The 24,643-nt window shown below is 35.4% G+C and overlaps 1 protein-coding gene across 1 annotated transcript in view; it reads left to right on the top strand.

The window, feature by feature from the left end:
* The window catches only part of LOC149545424 (protein STRICTOSIDINE SYNTHASE-LIKE 7-like), a 32,654-nt gene extending 20,817 nt beyond the window's left edge, over positions 1-11,837 (top strand). The window contains exons 3-4 of the mRNA XM_089790646.1: positions 10,685-11,003; positions 11,450-11,837. Coding sequence (XP_089646772.1) covers positions 10,685-11,003; positions 11,450-11,719 — 589 coding nt within the window. The 3' untranslated portion in view covers positions 11,720-11,837. The remainder of the gene's footprint in view (positions 1-10,684; positions 11,004-11,449) is intronic.
* Positions 11,838-24,643: the final 12,806 nt, after the last annotated feature.

Here is a 24,643-nt window from a genome sequence, read left to right as displayed (position 1 = left end):
TCCATTTGCAATTTCGTCAATAAAGAAGTACATCTAGTTTTCGGATTGCATACCTTGAGCTAGGCCCATGATCCGATCCGGCTGAGAAGCACTATGAGATCGCCATATTCTAATTTGAAGTCTGCCATTGTGAGCCTCGATGATCTGCTGACTCCTTTTTTTCCTTCATGCAGCCAATTTTGCTTTTGTAGATCTTTGCCATGGGGAATTGTCCTTCCGTTAGTCTGTCCTTTACCTGTATCATATGCAAATTTGCCCTTTGCCAAAAATCGTCCAAGGAGGAAGAGCTGCCCCTAGCATGGAAGAGGAAGATGGAAGAATGAGGAGACAAGTGGAAGGAGATCCTTCTTATACCCAATTCACTTGCCTTCCCTAGTTGGCCGATTTGCACCTAGGAGAGGAAAAAAACAAAAAACATTAATTAGTACACAATCCGGTCCCAATTAAATAATAAGTCAAATATTGATTTTGCCATAATAAGATTTGCATTATTAAATTGCCAGTTAGATGAAAATTGCAAAAATAAAATTAATAAAGCCTTGGAGATGCTAAATGTTCCATTTAATGACGATTTAGTAATTAATATATCATTAAAAATCGGGTTTGGTAAGCCAAAAACAAATTTTTCAATTTTAAATTACTAATTTCTTTAAATATTTTAAAATATTCAAGGGAAATTTAATCCATTTAACATCAATTTTTGCAATTTAATCCAATATCAATTTTGCCATGCAATTTTAATTTTTTAACAAAAATAAAATAATTTCTCTAGAGTCTAAAATCGATTTTTCTATTTGATTTCACCATCACAAAATTAATTCAAGATTTTCCAAAAAACCCAAATCTAACAAAAATTTCACTTTTTGAAAATTACTCAAGTTTATACAATTATATCCAAATTTTCAAAAAAATTGTCTAAGTACAAATTCACAATTTTATCTTGCCAAGTGTTGTTCTTTGAAACTTGTTCGGCCTAAGGATAAAATTAGTCTTTCGAGAAAATCAAGCTTAAAATCGGGTGAAAAATAAATTTAACCTCCCTCTTGACCCGAAGGCATCCAAGAAGTAAAATTTTATAAGACCGAAATTTTTTGGACAACTTCAAAAATTATTGCTAAGGCGATCAAGAAAAGGGGGTCCCCAAAAATTTTGGGGTGATGATGTGAAAACTTCACAACAAGCCCTAAGCCCCGCATCCACAAGTGACCTATGGGAACCAACAGAAATATCTCGAGCTCTCTCTCTACGCCGATCCCAAGGCAAAGCCAATTGCTGCAAGGTGTTAGACAACTGTGGAGAACACCTATCATCTACTGTTGCCTGATTGCGATATTCCTAAATGCCTACAGGGCATCTCTATCAACCTCAACATTTGGAACCCATCGTCCAATGCCACCAAAACCACTCGGGCTATCGACTGTACCAAACTGAATCTCAAGTTCTCCTTCTCTGGGAGGTGAATTTTGTTCCCTCCGGGTGTAGTGCATACTTGACACAAATCTCCTATTGTCTGCCATGATAGGAAATGATAGATCAATTATTGACCACTTAATGACTGATTCCGAGCCCAATTCCTACAGGCTGGCAAGAAATTGCTCTGATACCATTGTAAAGAATTGAACTGGTTTCGACTAAATGATTGGTGCACAAATTATTGTTTTTGCAATATTTTTAAGTTTTTTCAATTTTTTGATATTTTCCCCATACAAACCAAGTTATCTACTTCGAGGAATTTGAAATGATAATATAAAGACAGATAAGAACAGATTAATCCTTGCACTTTATTTGAAAAAACCATACAATACAAACACTTATTGAAATGTCACCTGGTTTGTATTTGCTATGTGTCAAACTGTGTAATGAAATACCCCTCTGTTGTTCACATGTGCCTCTTTGCTGCCAATACTCAGCCACAGAATTAAACTGTCCACTGGCCGTTGATGTCTAATGCTGAGAACAAGTGACATGCAAGGTTTGATGCCGACTTGTGGTCTCCAACACACCCACATGACTGCTAGGGAAATCACAGTCTCAGCAATGCATTTCATCTCCAACATAAGGTTGTAATATGATATGCAACTAAAATGATGTTGCCATCCCACCTATATTTGCAGTTAGATTCCATTTCCATCCATGGTGGCCAGTATGCAAGTTGCTCAACACTAATTCGTCCACCTCTAGAATAATGTGGACTTCCAGCCAGAGATTGTATCCATTAGAATTCAAAATGTAGACTCCCAGCATGAGAATGTAATCTCCACAAATCAGTAATTGATCACTAACAGAATCTCCAAGCCACAATAGACACAGCAGGAGAATTCAATAATTGTTTACCTCAGCACAATTATCAGAGATGATCTCATGAATTCTTCAAACTCTCAGCCAGATGAAATGAACAAGAAAATATATAATTCAAGATGTGTTTCTTCTCACCAAAAGCCATATCTATAACACCATTTCAGCCATTCAGCTGCACTCTCACACCTTTCGCTTAAAAAACAACTTTATAATATAAAGTCATAACACTTTATAATATGAAGTACTATGAATATTAAATGAGAATTAAATAATCATTAAGCCAACAAGCTCACCAATAAATATGACTTCAATAAGGAAAATCCAACAAGAGACCAAATATCCAAAACCAGAGAATCATCCTGCCTGAACTGCTCAATCCAAAAATAGCAACTGGCCATGAGCAACTTACTAAAAATAGTAAGTCCAAAAACAGCAATCTCTCGACAAAGACCCTCAAATCTAGACATCAGCTGATCAGCTCATGAGGGTCACGACGATGAGTTGACAAAACCAAACTCCAGAGACTTGCTAAATTGGGGACATTACATATTAATTTCTCCATTCAAAACAAAATAACAAACAAATCAAAAAATCACACAACTTTAACAAAATGTTAGGATTGTCAATAGGAAATTGTTGAGTTTATGAATCAGAAATATAAGATTGCATTATCAAAACAATTAGAGAATACTAGAAATTATCTTGGGAAAAACCTGCCTCACTGAGGGAAACAATCCAGCCCACCGAAAGATAATCTTTAATTAGAATATAAAACTAATTACAAGATTTCAGTCCCTTTGAAGCCTTCAATGCTCAATGATCTCTCAATGATCAGAGCTTACATAATTAACAGAGATCACTGCTAAGCATCCACGATACACAAATTTACAACTCTCAGAGCGTAATACTGCTGAACATGCATGGGGCTTAGAATATAACACAATACTGCTCATACACGGAACAAAACCATTCACAATATATATATATATATATATATATATATATATATATATATATATATATATAAAATCTGCTAACTAGAGACAAGGTCTCTGCTTCACATGTCACTGAATACACAACACAGTAGACCAAATTCTCACTTCAGAATTAGGTTGATTACACTTACATCTCTGTAATAGTAAAAGGACGGAAAATTTAAATTCTTGCGATGTACTAATTACAGACAACAAAAGCTAATGATCAACCACTATGGCTAATATGGAGCATAATACAATAATATCTGCAGAATTCTCAATACAAGATTTTTTTTTTCTCTGAAATCACACCCAGCACATTTATTGCTAGTGCTTGCATATAACTCCAGAAAAACAAATCTCTGATAGATCGGGGTAGAGAGTGAACACCATGAATGATCACTTAAAGCTGTTGATGTGTTGCCCAGAAATAAAGATTAACAACATTAAAGAAAAAATAGAATAAAAAATAGACACAATAAAACACAAGAATTTATCCTAGGAATTAGTTAGAAGGGAAAAAAACCCAGCCACACCAGAAAAGTCTCTTTTATTGATATAAAAAATGTTCAAGTACAATGCTTTCTACTTGATACAATATAGATATAGATATAGATATATATATAATTGAGAGACTCTTCATATCACAATTGAAGGTCTCTTCAATTTCCAAAATCAAGTCTTCATATTTCCAAACGCATGCCTTTTTGCATGACACGTCCCGTCATATAATGTCATCTCAAATATTATCATAAATATCTTCTCCAGCTGTTTACATGATATAGAGGCAGTATCTCTATTTCAACATGTAGCAAAATCAAAGATAAAGATCTCTATTACGGCTACAATCTTTAACAAAAGCCAACAAATATACCAAGAAATCCTTTGCATGAGAAAGACGGCAGTTACAAAAACTATAGCTCCAGGAATAAGAAACAACGCATCCAAATAAATGTTACTATGAATGGCAACACACCCGATGATGACGAGGAGAGCTAAAAAAATTTCAAAGCAATATAATATTATAAACTGCCAATGTAGGAAAACACCTAAAGTAAACACATCAGCAGCAAGGATTCCACAAAGGTAAGGTAAGATGAAAAGAAGCAGCAAAATAGTAAAGATGCCAATATAAATGAAGGCGGTGATGAAACCATGAGAATGTAGATGACAAACATTCAGAACAACAAAAAATAATATGAAGTTCTTTAAAACTGTGAATTCAAAGGGAGGAGAAGAGATGAATAGGAGGCATTGCAGGATGCCTTAGCAACAACCAATAGGAACTGAATCAGGCAGAGATGATCATCATAGGTAAAGATCTATCTTGAAGCTACTATTTCAACACTTCCTCTTAGCAAGACAGAGATTTTCAGTTTGTCATCTCATGAAAAGTTTACACTGCTGCAACAAAATCTCATCACAGATTTTATCAGCATAACAATATTCACCATAACTATTTCTAGAGGGTGAATCAGAAAAGAACAGTAAAATAATGTCACAGAGTGCCACACAAAATTTCCACCGTGGCTACTCCTAGAGGGTGGACATGCATAGTCATGGAATTTCTTCCATGACATCCACCATACCTACTCACAGAGGGTGGATTCATCATGTCTACTTGCAGAGGATGGAAAAGGTCTCATACTTAAAACTTCTCTCGGAGAAGAGTGCATTACCACCTTGCCTACTTACAAAGGGTGGACAATGAGGTCTTGCACCTCAAACTTCTCCCAGATGTAACATGCTAATTTCTCAACCATAATTTAACTATTTAATATAAATGAAAAATATGCTACTTTCCATAATTTATATGCATGAAAGATAGTTATAACAACTACTTTACATAATCAAGTGAAAGGGATTAACAGTTGCAATAGAAATCAAGTGTATTCTAGTTAACTACTCATATCATTGGAATGAAAGACAACTTAATTCAATTAGTTAATTATACTATTTGCAAATACGAAATAGGATTATAATAATAACTAACTAGTCATAACTTCAACTAAACTTTGAAAATATATACAAAAGTAAAATACTTGGTAAAAGATGGTGACATAAATGCAGATCTTTTTGTGTTGAGCAAGTCCTGACATTAGGTGGAGTGGAAGCATTGTCAGAGGCTTAACCTCCCTTCCGTGGACCCTAAGTATCCCCACACAATCTCTACTAAGAAAGGCCATCTTTGCGCAAGATTAGGCATGGGACACCCCTATCCTGCCACCGAGCATCCTGGTTTTAGAGTGTCAGCTCACAACCGGCTAGGTTGTGAATACCTTTCATCCACCCATCCATTCGATTTTCAAGCTATCCTGACCACCAGTGATCATAGCAGCATATTAAGCCACCAAACCTACCCTGGCCAGGGATTTACATGGACACTGTGTTCTTGATCACCTACTGCTTGACAAGATCATACCCCTTTGAGCATCATGAGCTAACTTGGTTTAGTTTATTTGCTTACATTCATTTGTTGTTTAGTTTAGTACTTATTATTCACCTTTTGACTTGCAGGTTGTTTCACATTATCATTTGGTATCAGCCTAAACTCTTCATCTCAACCTTGCTGGTGACCCTTGATGAATGTCGGTGTGGCTGTTCATAACTCTCAATTAAACTTTGTTCACTACAAACAAGATTTCCTTGCCCAACTTGGGCTTATAACAAATTTATAAAGAATGGTTCATTGGTATTTTATGAACAATATCCATAACTTTCTGATGGTGCCTTTTCTTATCTCAAAGGCATATGGATTATACTCCTGTATAAGATTGCAAAGATTTGGTTATTCCCTTCCACTTATTAAATGAAAAAGCATGAAATAAACAACAGGTAGTACAAGCTGATTTCATATATATAAAAGCATTCGCTACTGGATGACTGTAAATTATATATAACCATTCATTTTGGCACTGTCTCATCATACACAAATGAACATTCATACCACACACTCAATCTCAGAGCTTCCATTTAGAAAATAATGAAAGAAAGAGGAAGAACCGAAGGATGCTTCAGAGGGAATGTCACCCTTGATGTTGGTAAAAACTTTGCAGATGCCTGGCATGACTCCTTATATAAATCCGATCTCTGATTTTAGATGAGGTGCAAAAATGCTTAAGAAATTCGAGTTGCTAGGAAACTAGATTGTAGACAGAGAATAGTGGAGAGCTGGATAGTATGGCTGTTTGTAAAGGAATTTAGATTGCAAATAGGTCTATTACTAGAAATGAGAGTAATCACAGGTATTAGAAAGATGGCTCGCTGTGTCTCACCCATGCTTGGTTTTCAAACTATATTCTTCCCCAGTGAGTTATAGACAAGAAGTCTAGAAGGGTGGCGATCACCAGTTGCATTCTTGATTTGCATAATCAAAAGTCATAAATAAAAAGGTTGATAAAACCAAAAGGCTGATGGAAATTAATATCAACGACTGATGGAGAAATAATATTAAAACATTGATATAAGATGGAATTATTAGTATCCTTATTCTTCATATTTTACTAGAATGGTGCCTATTATAGTTGCATATATTCATATGTGTATGTACACACACACACATATATACACGTAATATTCTACATATACGTATTTTGTGTATATGTTATATTTTAAGTCTACATATACATACATGCATGTTATATTTGAATATATACATACATCTATATACATGTATGTACATCTACAAATGTAAGTACCACGAGTATCATTATACTAGAATGTGTTTGATATAGCAAGGAGGACTAGCCTGTTTCTTAAATGTAACAAATTGTTCTTAGTTTGATCTATACTCATGAAAATACTTTTGTCTTTTATTACATGTGTTGATCGGGTTAGCTCATTGTGGTCACATGGTATACCCTTGCTTGCCTAGTTCAGTTTTCCTTGACCATGGTGGTTTAGGACTCATACATGACTAACTCGATGGCAGGTGGTGCCCTCATGCCCATCTCTCTCACTGACAATAATACCCTCCCCCGTCGTGTTCTTGCAAAAGAATTTTAGCCAATTCATTAAATGGTTTAGCTAAATAATCATTTAGCTAAACTACATTCCATTTATATAACATCTTAACGAATAACTAACATTTCATTTCCACATGAAACTATAACGAATAACTAACACTTCATTTTCACATGAAAGCATAATGAATAACAATTTAACTAATCAACTCATCTTACCATGAAGTCTCAACGTCTATAAAGAATATTTTATAATTATACAAAAAATAGGGATGTGACACCAGAGAAGAATGCATTACTACTTTGCCTACTAGAAAAGGGTACTTTTGAACCTGTTGTTTTGCACCTCAAACTTCTCATAGTGGAGCATTTCCAAATGTTTTGCATTCTTACTAGGGTTTGCTATGTTGTTTTGAACCTGTTGTGGACGGGCTAAAACCCTATAATAATAAAAGTAGAGCTGCATAGGCGATCAAGCTCTACACCAGCAGCTGAAATTGTCCTTGGTAAGCACCCACTAGAGTTGAAAGTGGCTATTCATCATATTTGACTGCAATAACTAGAAATGAAAACCACAATTACACATCTATTGTTTGATGTTTACGATCTCCTATAATTTGTAATGCTTGATTTTGTTTTACCAAGTGACTGTTTAGATTTATTGTTCAAGATGGACGGATCCATCTTAGGTTCAGATCTTTCTTCTCTTTTTTGAATTCAAAATCCTAATAATGAGGCAACCCATCTAAGGGAAAGTTCAATTTTTAGCAATTAATATGATTTTTAGTGGGCTTTTCGTGGTGATTTTTAGCAATTAAAATAAGTTTTCAGCTGTAGTAATCCATGTTGTGTGCTACTATTTTTTAATTTATATATTTGTTTCCTTGCTTCCCTTCAATTTTTTTTTGTCAAACTATTGGCAATGGCATACGGTTTAAAATGTTTTATCCTCTAACTCGAAGTACTAATCAGCAATGCATAATTAAATGTGAAAATCACAATAAAATTTATCATTGAAAATGTTCTTTTAAGTATTCACAATATTACAAAATCCTTAAATGATCTACAATATGGCAGCATACTAAAACAATTATTAAATAGTAATTAAAAATATGCCAACATGCCAAAATAATTGTTAAGTAGTACTTGAAAATTATGTCATTCATTGCATCACAAGGACATAAACAATAATGGAAAATGTTGTTCAATCATGAATTTCACCTGCTTGTCTATACTCTATTTGCAAAGCTCCCATTGCCAACGCAGATGTGAGGATGCTGGTGTAGTTTGTAGAATTTGGTTTAATGCCTGTTGTTTTAATTGCTTGATAGTTTCTAAAGCTGATAAAAAAATCTATTTTCTGTATGATCTGCAAATAGGGTATCCTCTGAGACCACATTCCTTTGATAGATTTTTCAAATAGATTAAACACCTTGTCTGTGTGTTCACATGCCTGATCTATGCTTTCCACTTTGCACATAGACTTGCGAGGCATTTAAAATGCAAAATCACTATCCTTTGTGTTTTGATGATTGTCCATCCCTATGCCAAAATATCCATATTAGTACACACAGGAAGGCTGCAGACACAAAGGACATTGGCCAAGGCGTTGGTTCTATGTGATGAAAATGATGGCAAAAGTTGTCAATTAGATCTTTACACCTTCCTATTGCATTTGTGTTGTATAATTTCACCTAATCGTTTTTCATTTTTAGCATTCATCATTCATATGCAAGGAGAAAGTTGGTGGAATTTGTTTTATATCTTACTTTACATAATGCATTTTCTATGCAATTTATAAAACATTTCATTCAATGCATTCTCTGAAGCCACTGCATCTCATATCTGAGACATTGTGCCATATTGTAAACTTCCTGTGCAAACAAATTAGGGAAAAGACTGCTTTGGGTGGCTCGCCCAACCAGAATAGTTCATGCATTGTGATGTTGAGCTCTTGGGTGCATTGATGGCTTGACATTTGGTTTCTCTTCAATATTAACTCAGGGAATTGCTGAGTTCATTTCAGACCTTTACGAGCCACCAATTGAATTAATCCCCTACTGACTAGGCAACTTTGTTCACTCATGTGCCAAAGTGTCTCCCACACTACTTTACGTTGCCAATGATGTTGCAAGTTTGACAGACTCCTCAACAGTGAGAAGTCAACAACCACATACTTCTCAACAAGGAGAAATCTATTGGGCATCACTCAACAATACACACATTTTCTTCTACTCTCCTATCTTAGGCAGGGACACTAGCTGTGTGCAACTCTTGTTAACTTAATGCTTTAGTCTATGGGGAGAATAAATAATAGTCTAATATTAGCCTTCCTTCATTTATTAATGTGTTAGGCAAAAAGGGACGTGACATATTGGAATTCAAGTAAGTTATTGTACTGTTCAATTAGAGGTTTAATTTTTTAAGTTCATAATGAAAATAGTACGGTGTAGCTAAGACATTGTTGTAGTTTCATAAGATAGCATTGCAAGAGATAGAGGATATACTCAAGAATTGGGGTGAAATCAGAATTTGCTAACAAATCAATAAGAAGCATAATGCGACTTTGTTGAATTCCTTTACTGATCTAATAAAAGAGTGGAAAGAAGAAACTGTAGATCTCCCCATCTCCCTAGCGTTTGCATTAATTTTGTTGATAAATAAATTAATCTTACACACTTTTTGTTTAATTTTATTGAATTAAAAAAATTGAAATACATGATTAGGTTTTATGAGTTGTGTAAATATTTTGTAGAAAAGGTTCTCATAATTTTTTTAATAAATTGATTGAACCATTATCATTTATTGACATCTCTCTTCCATCTCCTTCTTTCTATTATATTAATATATTTTAAGAAATTCAATAGCCCTTTGATTGCTGTCTCCAAAATGAGTCTCTGTAGCAGCGTGGAACATAGTTTACTGGTTAGCAAAAGCCGATGTGAATGACATCATTACAGCAAGTTAAATTGAAATTTTTACTGAACTAATATTTTAAAACCAAGCTTTAAACAAAAATACGAGTAGCCTATGCTATTGTATCCATCCTGGTAAAATAACCATAATCCAGATTTGGTGGAAGATAGGCTTGAGAAGGTTTCTAACAAGTATCTTATTTGCTCACAAACTTCCCTTTATATGAATTTTGAAATTGAATATATTTCTTATATTCTGGCCATATTTGCAAAATGCTTGAGGGTTGCCAATCATTCACTTTGCTTGTTAAAGATCTATTAAACCAAAGTTCTATTAAACTTGCAACTATTAATTACTCAACTAACTCTAAAGGCTGTAAAACATGTAAAAGTCAAAAAAATCGTTGACAAAGAACAATGCAGGTCATGTTTGCATCATTGGATATTTATAAATTGAAAAACAATTAATGATTTTGGATGAAAAATATTATTTTACCATCATATTAAAAATGATTTGTTTCTTATTCTATCACAGAGGAATGGATGGAGTGGATGTTTCAAAAGATGGTATGATTTACTTCACTGATGCCACGTTGGGCTTGCTCATTAAATACAATCCCAGCAACAAAAGCTCCACTGTTTTGCTCACCGACCTTGATTACCCTAATGGAGTGGCCATCTCTGCTCAAGAAGATTTCCTTATATTCTGTGAAACTTACTCTCAAAAGTGTCCCAAATATTGGCTGAAGGGAAACAAATCAGGCCAAGTTGAACCGTTTGTAGAAAGTTTACCGGCATATCCAGATAATGTCAGAGTGGATGATGATGGCACATTTTGGATTGGACTCCTGGGGGTAAATATAATGTTCTTACATTCTTTTTTTTTTAAAAATTCCAAATTTTTCCTTTATATCAAAGTCAAGGAGCCAGAAAATCTCTTATTCTCTTTCTCTGGAGAGCGGGTGAGTGAAGAATGTTTTCAATGCTTTAAGATATTTTTTGGAAAGAACTATGTATGTCATTTGTGGCATTTTTTTCAACTTGTTTTGACAAACTTGAATTCTAAAATCTGATTACTAATCACATCAAACTATATTTAGCTTTGAATCCCTCTTTTGCTCACAACATTTCGTTCGCAGTGCATCCAGGCTATGCATTAATAAATCTACTTATCAAATTATATATTTATTTTCTTACTTGATTCTATAGTGGTGTGTTCTATTTTATGAACATTGAAAATTTGATTTCATTTTTTGTGTACAAGATGTATAACTTGACCTTTTCAATGTCTTTTTGATAGACAACAACAGAGGATGAAGATCCCAAATTGAAATATCTGAAACTGAAACCACCTTTGAAGAGGATTTGGGGTATCATAAATCCCCATCGACTGAAGATAAGACCTATTGTTGGACCAGCAGGTATTTTGGGTGTGAAGGAAAACGGGGACGCCATTGCTTTTATTTCTGATCCACAAAGGACACTGATTAGTGGTGGTGTAAAAGTGGGTAATAGTCTGTATGTTGCGAGTCTCAGTGAAAATTTCATTAACCGTCTTGATCTCCTATGATTTTTCAATGTTATAGGAGATTGGCCAACATCAGTTGGAATAATATTGCAATGGAAAGTATTTCGTTAATGATTATATCACCCATTTTCATCAATAAGATCTGAAATTTAGGGGTCAATGTGAGCCAAGCACCTTTGTGTTCCTAATTCAAAATTGTTGTTAGTTAACAATTGGAGATTTAAGTTAGTTGGCAGTGATAAGCAAGGGAAGTTGGAGAGAAGTAATTTGGAATTGATTGTAAGATAAGGATTTTCAGATATTAACTTTTAAGAAATTCAAATCAGGTTAATGTGAGAGATTATAAGTGGTATGGAAGGTGGAGAATCGAAGTGATTTGGTGTAATGAGATAATATATAAATATTGTATCCTAAATAAGAATAGGAAGAAATCTTGTAAGGGTAAACTTCTACAATTCGATGATAAATAAGACTTGGTAGGGTTTTAGTGAGGGGCTTTCTATGAGTCAGATGAGAGTTCTTAGGAATATTTTAAAACTGATGGTCTCATAGAATTTTATATATAGCCTTGAAATTAAAGGAAGCTGGAAATACAAATAAAATCATTCTTAGCATTAGAATTTTGATGGTAACATTTATGAACATTTGAATATTTACTAATTGTAAATTGAAGATTTTCAGATTTTATATATCTCAAGTAAGAAGAAAAATGGTCGCAAAATATAAGTAAATGGAAGAAACCATTGTAAAATTTATCTATTGAAAATTTAATTTAATTTATGAGACAATAATATAAGTGAAATTGAAATATATTATTGAATAAAATCACAATATTAAAATTTAATAAATAAAATAAAATTTAAAATTGTTTGGACTAAGATTTTTTTTTTTCTATATGTAGGAATTTAAATTAAGTTTTTTTTTCTTTAAGTAGGCATTTAAATTTTGAGATGTTGGACAAATGACAAATAAAATTTCTAAGTAGTCTCGGTGCTTCACCTCTGTGAGCATCACCTAGGTCCAATGAGTGCTAAGTGTTTGATGGATTCATGTTGAATCACTATTCATGAAATATGGGTTAATTAGTTTGACTAAAAAACTACATAGTTAAATCTTGATAGCAATTTCACAAATTGACTTTAACTGATAGCAATATTATAATTTGACTTGCTGTTGAAATTATCTCCTACTTATCAATTGATGAGCTTAAGGGGCTTTCTAATGATTGGTTCATAAGGCAAAACACGTGGTGAAGGTTTTGCAAATGGGGTTGCAAGCATAGTGGGTTTAACCATGGAGGGAACTCCATGTTGATGTTAGTTTGTACCATTACATAACATATAGCAATTGAACACTTGATATGGGATATCAAACACTCAATTCCTCTCTTGAAAAGTTAATACTCATGAAGACATGAGAAAAACACTAATATTCCTTACACTTTTGGATACTAACTTAGTTATATCGATGTGATTTGCTGGTAATTACGTAGGTGGCCTTACATTGTTCATTCAAGGATGACTTGGGTTTTGGGATAATGGCGATGATTTTGTATGAATGCCAAGCGATCTTGATGGCGGCGGTGACGGTGGAGGGTGTAGCGCCAGATAATGTTGATTGCGCGAGGAGGCAATAATGCTTCTAATGACTTTTACCTTCCTAACTTTATTAGAATGAAATCCGACTACTAAACTACTTACTATTCTACTCCTCCTATGAATGGAAAGATTAGGAAATGGACGAGGATTGAATTTGATGAAAGCTAATCAGTGGCTCTACCTCCATAGATGTAATGATTCAAGGAAAAATAACTAGATTACTACGCAATGCTTCCTCACCAGCCACTAGGATGCTAGTGGCCTAGTTTATAGATCCCTATCAAACATCCACTAATATCACCATGCAATTATCCATCTACTCTTACTCTTACTAACTTTCTTGAAATGAAATCTACTTTAACAACTTCAAAGGAAATCTAATTTTAACTATTGGAAGTAGAAATCATGCAATAACACCAAATGTTCTTAATCACCATGCAAGTCACAACAATGATAAAGAGAGGCAATTTTGGTATTATCTTAGCAACAATTTTCTCCAACCGTTTACAATTGAGAGCAAATGACCTTATATAGAGGCCAAAATTACGACCGACGGTAGAGATAAAGAGGCAAAACCAATGATCCAGATTGGATCCTAGAAACCCTCATTAGGTTTACCACTCCATCGGCCAATGAGAAGATGCCACCTCATCAATGGATTAATGAAAAAAAAGGAAAAGTGGCAACTAATGAGGAGGCACCAAAATGGTAGCCAATCAAAATCAGACACCTATCCTACCCAAGAAGGAGGAGAATTTGCCACTTGGGCTTACATCAAATGATCTTCTAATATAGTGCTACCCCTTTCTTTCATCTTTTTAGCCAAAGTGATGAACTTGGCTAGCCTGTCGTTGACTTCCTTCACGGGGGGGCAAGGTGTATGTTTCATCTTGAGCTCAGTTGAATTTATCATGTTGTTTGCTGCTTGCAGTGTTTTCTCATGATCCTTCTCATATTCTTTCGCGTATCCGATAAAGCCATTGAGGGAGGCAAGGTTGCCCAAATGTTTCTTCTTGATGGCAACCTTCCCCAACTCATCCAATCTCGGTCCAAATTCTGTCTCATTGATGTTCTCCTCTTTGATATCTTCAAAATCAAGCGCAACTCCAACATCACTCATCATGGTTGAAATGTAAGTGTCAATGCCTGGATTGTGTTGTGCGATCTCATTCTATACCTCTTCAAGTATTCTCAATTTGATAGTCAAGGTTACAAACCAAGACTCCACCGTACTCAATCTCCTTCATCTACCAACTTGTCTCTTTCCAAATATTTCTCTGGTAGCTCAATGAATGCCTGTAGCCTGGGAATGGCTCAGTCCTCGATTGGAAGGAAATCCTTCCATTCACCTTCAAATATTCCAAATTTGTCTTTAATAGCCACTAATGACCTGAATGTCGAGACAAAGGAAGGCGAGAAATTTCGCACATCTTGGATTGTATTATGGATCCAATCCTTGACTTCACGCAGCTGAGCCGATATCTCTTTTGTGTTGCTCCCACTGTCTTGAGGAAGGGCTTCCTTGTGCAACTGTTGGATAGGCTAGCAATCTCTCCAATATTTGTTCTCGGCTTCCAACTGTACAATCTTTTCGTTTGCCTTCCTCAACCTTTCTTTGATTGAAACCATGCCTTCCTTGATTTCCTCACATTCCATGTCATCTGTGATTCTTCCTAAGTTATGTTCAACTATCTCATATTCCTGAGCTACAATCTCATCCAATGCCTTGCTAACTTTTGGTATAGCAATTTGAACTTTTCAGTAACCATCATTGTTGCTCTTGATTACCTTTGCCACCGTTTTTGCAATTTTTTTTTGGTTCTCGCTATCACCCTTTTCCATTAATCCTTGGATGTCTTCAACTGTTCGGACAATCACCACCTTGCCTCTTGGCATAAGCATTTGCCTCAACCATAGTGGTGTAGTGCATCTCCCCAAATCTGGATTCGGTTCGACTAGCAAAACATCACTAACGGCCTCGAGTGCCTGCCTTATTTCCTCAATATCAATTGGCCTATCCTCTTCTTCACTAGTGACTGTCACATCTCCATGTTGGTTCTCCGAGAGAGGAAAGTACTCGGTGCTGTCGCAATAACCACTTGATTATGAATCAGAGCTCACCTCCACCGTGACCCTTTGTCCACTTGTATTATCTTCTTAGCATCTAGCCTTAATTATGCTCTCTCTTGATGGCGTTGAATTTTATCTCTTTGCTGAAGGTTCCTAATGTTCTTTTCTTTTCTCGACCTCCAAACTTCTCTTCCTGTTCTTAACTGTTCTTTGTTGCTGGCTACTGTCCTCACCTTTCTATCCAATTGATTATGTTGGACCTTCCTTTGGTTTCATCTTCTCATAAGTAAGGTGCAACCTCTAACTTTGTAATTTTCTTAACTTCTCATTATACCATGACTCAGTGTGTAGATCCACTGTCCTTGTAACTGCCTCCAAGGAAGGCTCTTGATGATCATCCCAAGCTATTGGATTCAACTTCGTTCCATCCACTGTATCATAATCTTCTCTTAGCACATTTTTATCATCTTCTAGTTGATCGGGAATATCAAGGCTTCTCCATCTAATTGCCCTCATCATGTTCATCGACAATCTTGAGAAAGCTAGATTTCTCACATGAAAGTCATACTGGGCATTGGCTCAAAAATCTTCTATAGTAGGAACACATTTAAATGTATTTCCATGAGATGCCTTGATAAGACCATTAGGATCAAATCCCCCTTGCTCTGTACCATGCCAGATGATACCATTCTAATTCTTTCTCTGCAGCTGCAAAGGCGATAGGATTGGGACAACTATCATTGCCAATTCCAAATGAAAAGGTAATCCCTGTCTCACCTTTAAGTTTCATCATTTTGTCATAATGCTTGAGTTGCCTAGCCAATTCCATCAAAACTACCTTGTCGGATGGGTACCTTGGAAGTCTTTTGGGACAAATTGTACTTTCTGCTATTCTAATATAAGTGAATTGCATAAATTGGATGAACCAACTCCCATACTTCTTGCATGAAACCTAGAAAACTTGTTCAGATCTATAGCTAAAAATTAGTTACATTTTAGAAAACATTAACATACTAAACCTATGTACTTTATCATGTAGTCAAAAATTAGGTAGAAAGTTAACTTAATTTTCAAATTAGTTTTTCATCACACATACATGTGCATATTTTTTGTTCACAAAAATGAGCTATACATCAAGTTGATATATATATATATATATATATATATATATATAACATGTGTGTTAAATAAAATAATCTGTATTTTTTAGTTGTTCAACTTCGTACATATATATATACATACGTGTTTTAAATTAAATTAAATTTTTAGTTTTATATACTTACACAGCTTAGCTCTGCATTTATAGACATCTTCTTTTCATATTACACATTATGGCATCTAGTACTAGTGGTGTACCTACATCCTTAGGGAGGCTAGGACTTTTGCTTCTGCTTCTGATGAGTCTCTTAGCAGGTGTCAATTGTAATATCCTTACCATTTTCATGGCAAAGGCATCACAAAACATCTTATAATATTTCGTGTTGTGCAAATGAAGTTGTGGATAACACTCATGCACCAAACATTGCCCCAACCCATTGCCAGTTACTCCTAAGGCCTTAATTTCAGGATATTCATATAATCTTTCAATCAAATAGAGAAGATTGGACCCCATATAGAATTGCTTTTGATTTTGCATGGTCCTAAGTTGCAATTCTAAATTTTCGCTTATGATCCTAGCCCAATCAAATCTTCTTTTTTCCATTTTCATTTTCATCAATAAAATAATACATCCAGTTCTTGAATTGCATACCTTGAGCTAAGCCCATGATCCGGCTGAGAAGCACAATGAGATTGCCATACTCTGATTTGAAATCCAACTTGGTGAGCTTTGATGACCTGTTAACTCCCTTCTTGCCTTCGTGTAACCAATTTTTCTTTAGATGAATGAAGTAAGCCTCCTGATTATCTTGAAATAACCTAGCCGCTTGATCCATCATTACCACTATCATGCTTTTATACTAGAGAATATTAAATGCTTCTTTGACCACTTGTTCACCGATGTTGGCGAACACTCTCTTCCTTTCATCAAAAATGATGGATTTGGTAACAATATCAAATTGGGATGCATACTCCATTACCAATTTTGGACAAGGCAAGGTAGGAGGGAAGGCCGCCGCGTGTACAATTTCGCTTTTGTAGATTTTCTTTGCCATAGGAGATTTTTCTTCCTTCAATTTGTCCTTTAATTGGATCATGTTCACTGTACCAATATTGGTGTCACTTATTTGCCTCACTTTTGATAAGAAGGTGGTCTTAGGCATGATGTCTTCCTTGTCTTTTTTGGTGTTCATTCCCTTTGGGTTCTTGCTTGCACTAACATCTACCATCTTAAACACTTATTTCTGCCGCTTCATTCTAAGTGAAAATGACTACCTTATCGATCTCCAACCTTCTTTCTATCAATGTAATTTAGTTTATTTTTGCCTCGCCAAGTCCTATCTCTACACTCATCAATCTCTAACCTTCAACCTAGGGGTGAGACTACCACTTATTTTTGCCTCTTCGTTACCTTAGGATGGACTACACTTATATCTCCCAACTTCGACCTAGGGTGGTCTAGCTTATTTATGCCTCACCAAGTGTCCTATCATGAAATCTACACTTATCTCTCCAAACTTCAACCTATCAATGAGATGATGAAGTGGTGGATGATGAGTGCAAGAAGAACAAGGGAAACGAAACCAAACAAGAACAAGGAGTGGAATCCGTTTTTAAACCAATCTTCACCTTTAAAATGAGTAGAATTTTACCTTAAATTTGTCTTTTACCAATAATTGGGTCCTCTTCAAGTTTGGATCAGACTTCGAAAATGTCAAGCCTCCTTGCAAATAATGATGCCCTAGCAAAAATCAGAGCTTTGACCTCTTTGAAATTGCCCACATTTGCCAAAATTAAACCCTTGGATCACATGGCCTTCACCAACAAAATTGCCCAAATCTAGGGCAGAAATTCACGGGCTTTGGAAAGAAAATCAGACCTCAACAAAATCACCCAAGATAGAGAAAATTCAGATCTGCCCTCAAAAAATAGGTTAAGGGAGAAATTTTCCCAAGATGGAAGAAGAAAAATGCCACCAAGCAAGGAAAAATCTACCGAAAAAATCACTTAAATCTGCAAGCTACCCTTCTAGAGAAAAATCACTCAACACATGAGGAGGAAGATGAAATGAGGAAATGAGAGAGGGGGGAACCCCCTCTTATACCAAAATTTCCATGTCCCTCCAAGCTGGCTGACTTGCCTTGGAGGAAAGCAAAAATTAAATTAGCTCTTTATTAATGGCCTAGATTTAAATGCCATGCTAAAATTACTTAGCTCAAAGTGAAATTAACTCATTTAATTGTCAGTTGTGTTTAAAAATTGCAAAAATAAAACAAGGAAAGCTTAGGAGATGCCAAAATTTTCATTTGACATTGTTTTGGCAATTAAAATATCATTAAAATCGAATTTAGCAAGCTAAAATCAATTTTCAATTCCAATTTACCAATCTCTTTCAACATTTAAAAATCTTCTAGGCAATATTTCAACCAATTTAATGAGCTTTTGCAATTTAATCCACTTTCAATTTTGCAATGCAATTTTAATTTTTAACCAAAATAAATCATTTTTCTAACATCCAAAATTGATTTTCCAATTTTAATTTCACTATCCAAAAATTTCTCTTTCACCGAAAAATTCAAGATTTTCCAAAACAATTAAATCTAAAAAATTCATTTTGAAAATGTTTAAGTCTATACAATTGTTTCCAATTTCTAAAATCTATCTAAATCCAAATTTTTCCATTTTATCCTGCCAAATATGGTTCTAACCATCGAAAAAATAGGTTGTCTTTGAAATTTGCTTGGCCTAAGGATGAAATTACAAGTTCCGAAAAATCAAGTTAAGACTGGGTGAAGAAAGAAATCTAACCATATCCCTCTTGGCCTGAAGGTGTCCAAAGTGTAAAATTTTCAAATCGAAAACTTTTGGACAACTTTGAAAAAAATTGCCCATGCAATCGAAGAAATTCCAAAAATCCGCAAAAATTGTCAAGGCTTGTCCAGAAAAGGGGGTCCCCAAAAGTTTTTGGGGCGATGGTGTGAAAACCTCACAACATCTACCATCAACCCAAAGAAATGTTCTTGAACATTTCAAGAAATAACTAACTTAGAATAGAGAATCTTAGGATGACCTATCCGAAAATCTACTTAAGGACAAGCACTCAACAAGGGAAAGAACTCTCGAGCTGAACTTAAGCACCCTGACCATGAGTTACTCACGTGTGTGCAAATGATTTATTCCCCACTCGACAAAAACTTGATAATCTCTTAGATCCATTAAACATATCTATTATAAATATCCTTACTTCAAAAGCAGCTTGGATAGAGCCTTGCTGCCAGTCAAGCATCTATAGCACCGACAAAGTTATCGCTGTGGCACTAAAATCATGGTTCTACTTTTAGTGATTATTTTTATAGCACTAGTAGAGATGATTGCACACCCTTGAACTAAATTTCATCTTTATTTTCACTTTGATACCACCTTTTCTTATGCATAAATTCTCTTGTTTCTTTACTCATGATTTTTTTTTTCCAATCTTTTGTTTGGCTTGTAGGAAATGAAGCTTGCGGAGGGTTTGGAAGACCACAGTAACACTGAAGTAGGTGTATGATTTTAATAAGTCCAACTTTACTTCAAAACATCAAGAACTCAGAGCAATTAAGTGTGAGTAGAATGTTGTAACCATGTCAAAGATAACTCAAGAACCTTTATCGAGTTCGTCCCAAATTTAGTACAAGTCCTATCATATACTAACAACTAAGCACATCATTTAACCTTTGAAATTTTCCAAATGCATTCGAGAAATGAACAAGATGGACTTTGTTTTGTCACCAAAACGTAAAATCTACACACCTTGCCCACGAGTGATAATATGGACCCCCTTTGCAATTGCAAAGGCCCAAAACCAACTGCTCTTCAACTAAGGGAAGCTAAAATATCTAAAGTCAAATGACTTGATGCAAATCAAATCGAGCTCCCTCACAACACCTAAACTAAACAACTGAAAGAAAACTACTCTAACCAACTGAAAGGGAAACTACTCTAACCTTTGGGCCAAATGGTCCAAAACAAACTCTAAAGAACAGAAAGAAAACTAAATTACACTCTTAAACCAAATGGTCCAAGAAAAACCTACCCTAACTATGTACAAGACCCTAAAGGGACAACACTAACTAATCTAATATATACACTGGATCTAACATGGTTTCTCAGGATGTTCAAAAGTAACAAGGTTTGAGTGATAGTTCTCAATTTCGCAAACTCATCCTTATACTCTGAAAAAAATTTGGTCACCTCAAACTCAACCTCAAGAAAAATATCATGCAAGATAAATAATTGAAGAAATTCATTAGGACATTGATCCAACTACAAACAAGTTTTCTCTCCAAAATTTCCATAATCAAAATGACAACTTTTACAACTTTGAACATTAAGAGCTAGGAAAGAAACAACATGGCATGGCTCAAATTAATAAGGAACCTGCAAATTCTCCATGACCTTAGGAGGTCAAAGTTGGTGGTGGACCATCCTAATAGTATCAACACCAAACCCGTGAGTGATCGAGGCAGGGTCAGTCATGAAGTTAAGGCCTTGAAACATTCTTCTAGGGGGTTTGTCCTTGTGAAACATGAACCATGCATCCTTGTGAATCTCCTCAAGTGTATCCTCAAAAATCAAGGATTCCTTGATATTCTCCCCATCAAAAACCTCTCCAAATTGCTCGAACACAATATCCAACTATAGCATCAACCCAAATTGTTCTTTGTTTTCCCTTTCTATGGGAGCAACTTGATCACCACTTAAACAATCCTTGCATATTCTCACCAGTAGGAGCTTCATCATCTAGCATGTAATTTCCATTTGAACTTTCTTTAGGAACATCTTGCGATTCTTTATATAAGCTCTCACCAAACATAGAACCTTCAATACTAATAGAACCATTATACATCTTTGTGAGTTTCCTATCAACTTCCATTTCAAGTGGCAAAATTTCTGCGGGGCAAAGTTGAAGGTGAATCATGCCACTTGCAACAACTTGATCACCATGAAATGCTTTGGGCAATGACTCCTTTTATATTTCTTCCATAGGATCTTCAAGCACCCCCCCAAAGAATGTAGTGGAGATAGTGCCTTGTATTTTTTCCTCATATTTGAACTCTCTTGTGATATATTGTAATTCACTGTTCAACTCACCCACTTGATTATCTTCCTCTTTAAGGATATTTGAAACTTCTTGCAACCCATCCTCAAGAGTGACCCCTTGAATTATGCATGAAGGATCACCAAAGATTTCCTTTTCATCCACCTTTCGATGTTTCATTTGTAGTTCTTCGTGTGCCCTCACAATGTTGATGTTTGCCTACCATCCTTTCTCTCTTGGATAAATTCAATTATTTTCTTGATTTTCTTGCCAACCTCTCCACCTTGTGATATAGTGTGTGAAGGTTCATCCACTTGGTTATCTTGAACATTAGAATCAACCATATCATCTTGATATATCTTACCCTCTTCATTCTTTGGTGTCCAACTTAAAAGCTGAAAGAAATCTTTACCACCCCCCATTGATACTTCCTCATATCAACCCAATTGAAACTTGACCAAGTCAATGGTGTCTTGGCAAGATGCGTAAGTAGATTCTGAATGTGAGAGACTGTGTACACTACACCAAGAACTTCTTTCACATATTTTTTTTGATTCCCTATTGATATCTTCTTTGAAAACAAAAAAATCTTCCTCCGAATTGACAAGGACCGTAGGCTCATGTATTTGTGAAAAAGAAAAATTTCCTCTTAATGCCAAGTCCACTCTCAAGAGAAACACCAAACAATCTAGCTCCTCATGATCTGTACAACCATGTATCCTACACTTCCCTGATGCTGCAAGTTGAGACAAATCCCATGGAGGTAACCTTTTGTTCAAATCAAACCAAATGGGAAGAACATCCACTCGCCTATCCATTGAGAAACCTTTTTCTTTTTGAATTTCTTCTTGAATTTTTTAATTTTTTGATTTTCACTTTAAAAGAGATATTTCATCTCAAATCTAACTTTAAAAGATCATTCCTCATCAATCTCTACTCTGAATTTCCAAGTTGATCCAAGAATGAAAGTCATTCAACCCTCCTAGCACCAGATAATGTTGATGTCAATTTTGTACCACTACATGACATATAGCAATTGAACACTTGATATGGGATATCAAACACTCAATTTCTCTCTTGAAAAGTTAATACTCATGAAGACATGATAAAAAATCCAATGTTCCTTACACATGTGGATACTAACTCAGTTATATCGATGTAATTTTCTAGTAATCATGTAGGTAGCCTTACGTTGTTCATTCAAGAATGACTTGGGTTTTGAGATGATGGCGATGATTTTGTATGAATGCCAGACAATGTTGATGGTGGTGCTGATGGTGGAGGGTATAGCACCAAATAATGTTGATTGCGCGAGGAGGAGATAATAATGCTTCTAATGACTTTTACCTTCCTAACTTTCTTAGAATGAAATCTGACTACTCAACTACTTGCTATTCTACTCCCACTCCTATGAATGGAAAGATTAGCAAATTGATGGGGATTGAATTTGATGAAAGCTAACTAGTGGCTCTACCTCTATAGATGCAATGATTCAAGGCAAAATGACTAGATTACCATGCAAGGCTTCCTAACCAGCCGCTAGGATGCTAGTGGCCTAGTTTATAGATCCCTATCAAACATCCACTAATATCACCATGAAATTATCCATCTACTCTTACTCTTACTAACTTTCTTGAAATGAAATCTACTTTAACAACTTCAAAGGAAATCTAATTCTAACTATTGGAAGTAGAAACCATGCAGCAACACCAAATGTTCTTAATCACCATGCAAGTCACAACAATGATAAAGAGAGGCAATTTTGGTATTATCTTAGCAACAATTTTCTCTGACCCTTTACAAATGAGAGAAAATGGCCTTATTTAGAGGCCAAAGTTATGATCAATGGTAGAGATAAAGAGGCAAAACCAATGATCTAGATTGGATCCTAGAAACCCTAATTAGAGATGCCACCCCATCGGCCAATGAGAAGACACCACCTCAAAGTGGCAACCAATGAGAAGGCATCAAAATGGTAGCCAATCAAAATAAGACACCTATCCTACCAGAGAAGAAGGAGAATTTTCCACTTGGGCTTACATCAAATGATCTTCTAATATAGTTCTACCCCTTTCTTTCATCTTTTTAGCCAAAGTGATGAACTTGGCTAGCTTGTTGTTGACTTCCTTCATGAGGGGGGCAAGGTGTATGTTTCATCTTGAGATCAATTTAATTTATCATGTTGTTTGCTGCTTGCAGTGTTTTCTCATGATCCTTCTTTATTCTTTCACGTATTTGATAAAGGCATTGAGGGAGGCAAGGGTGCACAAATGTTTCTTCTTGATGGAAACCTTCCCCAACTCATCCAATATTGATCCAAATTTTGTCTCATTGATGTTATCCTCTTTGATATCTTCAAAATCAAGCACAACCTCAACATCACTCATCATGGTTGAAATGGAAGTATCAACGCTGGGGTTGTGCTATGCGATCTCATTCTATACCTCTTCAAGTATTCTCAATGTAATAGTTAAGGTAACAAACCAAGACTCCATCATACTCAATCCTCCTTCATCTATCAACTTGGCTCTTTCCAAATATTTCTCCGGTAGCTCAATGAATGCATGTAGCCTGGGAATGGCTGAGTCCTTGACTGGAAGGAAATCTTTCCATTCACCTTCAAATATTCTGAATTTGTCTCTAATAGCCACTAATGACCTGAATGTCGAGACAAAGGAAGGCAAGAAATTTCGCACATCTTGGATTGTATTGTGGATCAAATCCTTCACTTTATGCAGCTGAGCCAATATCTCTTTTGTGTTGCTCCCACTATCTTGAGGAAGGGCTACCTGGTGCAACTATTGGATAGGCTGACAATCTCTCCAATTTTTTTTTCTCGGCTTCCAACTTTACAATCTTTTCATTTGCCTTCCTCAACCTTTCTCTGATTGAAACCATGCCTTCCTGGATCTCCTCGCATTCCATGTCATCTCTGATTCTTCCCAAGTTATGTTCAACTATCTCATATTCCTGAGCTACACTCTCATCCAATGCCTTGTTAACTGTTGGTATAGCAATCTGAACTTTTTGGTGACCATCATTATCACTCCTGATTACCTTTGCCACTGTTTTTGCAATTTTTTTTGGTTCTCACTATTACCCTTTTCCATTAATCCTTGG

The sequence above is a fragment of the Cupressus sempervirens genome, chromosome 7, assembly GCF_028749045.1.
Source record: "Cupressus sempervirens isolate cs-2001-9-10 chromosome 7, ASM2874904v1, whole genome shotgun sequence".
Taxonomy (NCBI): Eukaryota; Viridiplantae; Streptophyta; class Pinopsida; order Cupressales; family Cupressaceae; genus Cupressus; species Cupressus sempervirens.
This window is presented reverse-complemented; position numbering and strand designations above follow the sequence as displayed.